At 40.5% G+C, this 6,657-nt stretch overlaps 1 protein-coding gene across 1 annotated transcript; it reads left to right on the top strand.

Annotated features, from left to right (window-relative positions):
• The first annotated feature begins 2,580 nt into the window (after window positions 1–2,580).
• LOC135087247 (glycine cleavage system H protein-like) lies at window positions 2,581–6,635 on the top strand. Its single transcript, XM_063982084.1, has 5 exons — window positions 2,581–2,678; window positions 4,392–4,510; window positions 4,942–5,021; window positions 5,322–5,450; window positions 5,990–6,635. The coding sequence occupies exons 2-5, from the start codon at window positions 4,414–4,416 to the stop codon at window positions 6,146–6,148; spliced, it is 465 nt and encodes a 154-aa protein (XP_063838154.1). The 5' UTR covers window positions 2,581–2,678; window positions 4,392–4,413; the 3' UTR covers window positions 6,149–6,635.
• The last annotated feature ends 22 nt before the right edge of the window (window positions 6,636–6,657 follow it).

The raw sequence follows: 6,657 nt of genomic DNA, 5'->3' as shown, positions 1-6,657 counted from the left end.
CGTTTTGTTACTGTGGACGAAACATGGATCCATCACAACACGCCAGAGACCAAGGAACAATCGAAACAGTGGGTTGCTCGGGGTGAACGTGGACCAAAGAAGGGCAAACGGAATCTGTCAGCCAACAAGGTCATGGCCACAGTTTTTTGGGATGCACGCGGTGTCATTCACATTGATTACCTCGAGAAAGGTAAAAGAATCACCGGAGAATATTATTCAAAGCTTTTGGACAGATTCGACGTTGACTTGAAACAAAAACGGCCGCATTTGGCGAAGAAAAAAGTGCTGTTCCATCAAGACAATGCACGTGTGCACACTTGTTTATTCACGATGGCCAAAATCCACGAATTGAGATACGAACTGCCACCCCATCCAGCATATTCTCCAGATTTAGCCCCCTGCGACTATTTTCTGTTTCCAAACCTAAAAATGGCTGGGTGGGAAGAGATTTGAGTCTAATGAAGAAGTCATTACCGAAACAAACGCGTATTTTGAGAGCCTTGAGAAAACCTATTATTTGGAGGGAATAAAAAAATTAGAAAAACGCTGGACTAAATGTATCGAGCTAAAAGGTGATTATGTCGAAAAATAAAATGTTTATTTGCCGCAAAAAAAAATATTTTATTCAAAAAGTCACGGACTTATCAAACCGCCCTCGTAGGTCTAGGTACTAGTGGAACTCTAACGTTGACATTATCATTTTGCGGCTGATAAATAAACAAGGTGACTATGTAATTCAGTAAATAACGGACAATCAGATGACTATGTTTAGTTAATAATAGACAGTGCTTCTTGATGATGCAGCTCACAATTTATGACTTGAAGTTACGGAATATAAAATAAGTCGAAACAGCATAATTATGGATCCATTAGACAATGTTAAATCGTAGCCACAATCCATCTGCATCATCATATCACATGATGACGACATCATCATATCAACCACGAGGATAGAGACCTCCCTAATGATTTTCATATTGACCGGTTGGCATTGACCTGCAATTCAGCGCTTTCCTGCCGGTCGTCAGTCCACCATGTAGGTGAACATCCCACGTTGCACTTTCCGGTACGTGGCCTCCAATCCAGAACCTTGCTGCCCCATCGTCCGCCTGCGTACTATGTACCCTGCCCATTACCACTTGCAACTTGCTATTACTTAATCCGTCGCGCTACTGTCAGGCTGTGTAACTTTGAGTTCTTTATACGTTTTAGAACATCACAATAACCGCCTCTGTGGTCTAATGGTAAGACCACCTGCTTCAGACGCAGAGGTCCCGGGTTCGATTCCCAGTGGGGGCAGTTTTCTGTTCGGTTTGGTTGGTGGTAGGGCTTGTTCTAAGTCCGCCTGGCTAGCCACCCACCAATCTTACCTAAGTCTGTCGCCATAACAACAATGTTAACAGCATTGTTGTGTTTCGGCAGTTAGAGGTAAGATAGCCAGTTCTTCCGTGGTTGAGGATTCCAGGTGAAGCTCGCTTCCACCTTCGGCCTGATCATCACTTACCATCAGGTGAGATACAGGCCAAGAGCTTCCTCGTTGTGCATTAAAAAAACAAGGGCAATTTCTCTATAATCCGAAACCATTCACCACCGAATTGGAAGAAGCTTTCAAAGTCCTGGAATATTAAAAGATTTCGGCATAAACATTAACGGTGAGCACATTACTTACCTTCGGCTTGTTCAATATTGTGGTCGTGATAGTAGAATCGCTGGGAGACCTCGGCACTATACCTACCAGACCTTGATGAGTTTCCTAACGTGTAGGCCTTCGGATGAGCATGGCATGTTGAATGTCCATGTATCGGTTGGAAACTCGATTCTCGAGATAGAGGACCATCATTTCCACAGGCGAGCAAACAGTTAATATTATATGTATTTGTGCTGATTATACTCGTAAACAATAGTCCAAACCATGAGCTGGAAAAGGTAGACGAGGAGGAAGTAGCATTGCTGGATTGTGTTTAAAAGGAAAGGAAGTGTCTATGAAATAGGTAAGAAATTCATGGTTTGGCATGGCTGATGCAATAAAAGTCAAGCCAATATTAGTAGGCCGGGGGGGACCGTAGACCACGTTGACTACTTGACAATGTCGTGGTTACCCCAGCAGCGAGTTACGTCAGTCGACCCCCAGCGGACAGTCGTTATCGTCACGATTACAATGCTGCGATAACGAGTCGCCTTCGACTCGCCTCGACGTGCGCCGTTCTTTAACTTTGTTGTTTATGTAAATAACGCTTGTTATTCTATTTGTTTCATCATAAAATTCGAGAAGTTATTTTAAAATTGAAATGATTTATTTATTGATTTTATTTGGTGTCAACAAGTGATTCCAGTTTGAGTTTCAAAACTTTGATTTATATTTTTTAGATTTATGACTTTTTGATAATAGGACAAAGAAATAAATTAGTTTAAAGATTGAGCACGTTAGCTTCTGTAAGTATGGCGCTAATAGAAATCAGCACTAATTAGCATACTTTAATTTCCTTAATTATAATAATAGATGATTAGTTTATTGTTTTCTCATTAGCCAAGTGTCTATTAGTTAACACGCCGATACCGAATATTGATAGCGACGAGAGCGGCGCGCGCGCACTTCGTCGTCATTTCGCGCCGAAGTCTCGCTGCGTTCGCCGTTTGCGGTCCCCAGCTTTAGTGAGACGCTCCCTACGGTGTGACAGGTATTTAAAATTATATTTTTAATAAACTACAGAATATCTTACTACAATATCTAAATAGAAAACAAGCCGTGTATGACAATAGTAAGAAATTAATGTCTTATGGTCTGACAACTATTTTAGGCGTTAATGCGAGGTTCTGGACTTACTAGCTAAGCTGTATTATTATTAAATGCGAAATTATTGATAGCGATTACTTCCATTCCTTTTTCTCTTCTTTTTTTAAAATGCTTAGGTACTGAAATAAAAAGAGCCAAATTAATAATATTTTAAACTTTAAGATTAGTCTATATTTTGTTTGCGTTCTTGATAAGTTAATAATCTTAGAGAATCTAACTCTATGTTGTTAATTGTGCAGGTAAATTGCAAATCGTAACATTTCAAAGTTTTTGACGGTTTGTATTTTTTTTTTATTAAATAAAAGCTGCTGTACTTAATCAAATCTTCGAATAATTATTCTTAAAAATTGGTCGGTACGTCAAATCAACCCTGTAAAGTGTGCAATTAAACCCTGAAAACGTAAAACATTTGTTGACACGTGGTCATCCTCATTGAGATCGTCCACTATTAAATACCAATGTCGGCACTAGTCGGATAGCAAAATGTTTAAGTATTTCTTAAGACCCCGAGTAGTAACAACGATACAAGATAAAACTTTAAGTAAACATAGCGTTATCAACAATGAACTCGGATATCGTTATTAAGTTCAAAATTGAGAGGAACACCTACGATATGATCAGTGATGAGTTCAGCGCTATTTGATAATTTTGTGCCTACGTCTTCATCATTTTAAACATGGTAAGTATGTAAAGTTTATGAAATGCCCACTGCTGTCTAGGTCTAGAATACCACTTGAGTTTATCTTGGTGCTAGAGCTAGCTGCAGGGCGGCTCAGCGATGCGCCGCGTGATTCACTAGTGGCTCTAGTGAACAACAGCGTGCACCCAATAGTATGTAATTTTTTTTGTGAATAACAACGGGTCAAGGAGATACTGGTATCACGCCAACAGTAAAATTGTTGCGTAGTAAAGAACCACAGGTTATGACCTATCCAACTGCAACTTCGTGCTTGCGACTCTCATAGTGTAGCAGAACTTACTTATTTGGCTTCATAGCATGGACCTAATACTGAACTAATAATGAGTTATTAAAAACGATAAACTCCTTAATATAATGCAATCATAATAATTATTATTGACGGGATTGCTGCCATGTACCTTAATTTTGAGTTTCCGATATTTCAGCACTGTTGCAAGCGCCATGGTCACGGAATAGTTAACTGAGGAAACTTGCGGGTGAGATGTTATGGGCAGACATATCGGTCTACCTTCTTTCGCAGTCTTTTATTACGATTGTCTCCCGTACCACCGTTCACCAACTCACTATTTCGTGACCTAACACGTGAGGGCACATGATAGGGCAGCCCAGCGTAGCCCTCTTATTGCGGAATAAAGAATTTTGTCGCAGTTACCGTAGCCGAAAGCGGCTTGGGAGTAGTAGTAGTAGTATTTCGTGACCATTATTATGTTAGTGACCATGAAAGTTTAAAAAGTTTAAAATAGAACGCAATCAATTCAGAATTATTTTCATGAAACGCTCTGTCTTTTATTTCTCATGTTCTATTTAGTTTTCGGTGCCACAAGAAATGGAAATGTTTCAACTCCTCTTCCAATATGTTATTAAACTTTATTTTATTATTAAGGTATGTCGTTTCAGAAAAGAAAAGTTATAAGCGAAGATGGTTCTAACCGGTCTCGTACGAAGCGTTTCCCGCGCCGGCCGCTGCGCGCGCGCACACTACTGCAGCAGGGCTCTCTACAGCACGGAAAACAAAGGTAAAGTATTGTCTTATTTTTCATTAAGCTAGATATGGATGCCTGCATTTGCGCAATTAAATCGGCTTGATGATTGAGATGTTTCCGAACGATAAAATATTTAGTTGTATTTTATTTATTACAACGACTTCTTATTTTAAGTATATTGTTATCAAAATGGCATGATAGTTGACTTCAGAGTAAAGTCTGACGCACTAGCTAATGCGAGTTGGAGTAGAAATTACTCATTTGTGAAATACAATCTATCGTAGCTGCAATAAACAAACATGCACGCTTTTTCTATTTCTTTGACATTATCTTCTGTGCTTAGCGAATGATGTACGAAGTTCTTCATTCTTTATAAACTTACCATTATGATTTTCTTTGTGATTAATTTTGTTGTTCAATATGTGTTTGTAATCTTGATTAATATTTCAATATGTTGTTTTCAGCGCGGTACTATACGAAGAAACACGAGTGGGTCTCGGTCTCAGACAACATTGGCACTGTCGGCATATCCAGCTACGCGCAGGTGAATATACTTTGTTTATTAAATTAACCATTACAACATTTTAATTGGTTTCCATTCTGCGACACAGACTGTTCGATATAATACCTACTTACGCGAGTTAACGTTCGTGTACATGTAGAAGTCAAGACAGATATTCCCAAGGCATAAAGAACAAGAAGAATCACGACCAAATCATCTTCTTGCTTCGGCGCGGCGCCATTCAATCCGCGGATAATTGTAGTCGATGGGCAGGCCCAACTTCCTCATGTTTCCATCAGGCAGTTGCTACCCTTATCTCATTTCCCCTGCTGTGATCTTCAGGATGCGCTGGGAGAGGTGGTGTTCGCCCAGCTCCCAGAGGTCGGGCGGGAGGTGGCGGCGGGCGACGAGTGCGGCGCGCTCGAGAGCGTCAAGGCGGCTAGCGAGGTCTACACGCCCGTGTCTGGAGTGGTAAGCATCCTCGCCCAGCCACGATAGCCAACGGTGAAGGGGTCGGACTGGCCGACTCGAGATCCGAGGAACGCGGGTTCGAATCCCATCGCCGCTCCACTATTGAGGTGAGCCCACTCGTAACACAAGCTTATTTAGCTTAACACGAGGGGCTAATGGGACTATTAGTAATTTGGGCAATACAAATTGCTAATAATATTATTAAAAAAACATCCTTCCAAGCGGCCCTTGCATATTCCGACTGATAGGGACAAAAACAACTGCAAATTTCAGAACCACAACAGTTTTATTGGCCAAACCTGAATACAGGAACTTCGTGTCTGTCTTTCCGAGCAAATGTAACCTCAATCTGAGTGTTGACCAAAATTAATGCAATATGAAGAAAGAGCGAGATTGTTATCGAGAGAAAGCTCATGAAAAGTAAAAATTTGTTTAGACACTGGTCCTATCCTACTTACACATCTAACAATGTAACATAGTAGGAAGTCCGTAGGTATCTGATTCTATGATGATGATTCTATGATATCTGAATCTTACAGGTGACAGAAAAGAACGACAACGTCGAGTCAACGCCCTCTCTCATAAACAAATCGTGCTACGAAGAAGGTTGGCTGTTCCGCGTGAAGCTGTCCAAGCCCGAGGAGCTGCGGCAGCTGCTGGACCAGGCGGCCTACGACCAGCACCTGCAGGACCACTAGCACGACGCATCATCTCGCAAAGCGTAGCCAACACCCGTCGCCACGAGCGCCTGCTAAATATGTCATGCGACGGCACAGAGGCTAGATGTTAACGCTTACAAATTAAGTAACAAAATCCCTGAAGGTATTTGCTGTTTTACCGAGTCAAGGTTTATTAACTGACTCTACGTTAGAATCTCAACAAAACGTCTGTGTAAGAATGAAATAGATAATGAATAATGGTTAGTACCTACCAGTTTAAGGAATTGCTGTTTGTGTTTCTTACGTAAAATGTTAGTATTTTCAGGCAGCACATTCCGCATTTTTGTTTTTCAGGGTTTGTTACGACTAGGGCTTTTATAAGCTTATTTATATAAATCAGAACGATTCAAGTATCGTTCAATTGTCTTAACTCTAAATGATATTCTATTTTATTTATTCCCAAGAAGCAGATATGAATATGATTGTATGGGTGAGCAGTTCCTAAAATAAATACTTTAAGACCTTTTGAATTTTGTATAAGTAAAAGA

This window comes from Ostrinia nubilalis, chromosome Z (genome assembly GCF_963855985.1).
Source record: "Ostrinia nubilalis chromosome Z, ilOstNubi1.1, whole genome shotgun sequence".
Lineage (NCBI taxonomy): Eukaryota > Metazoa > Arthropoda > Insecta > Lepidoptera > Crambidae > Ostrinia > Ostrinia nubilalis.
This window is presented reverse-complemented; position numbering and strand designations above follow the sequence as displayed.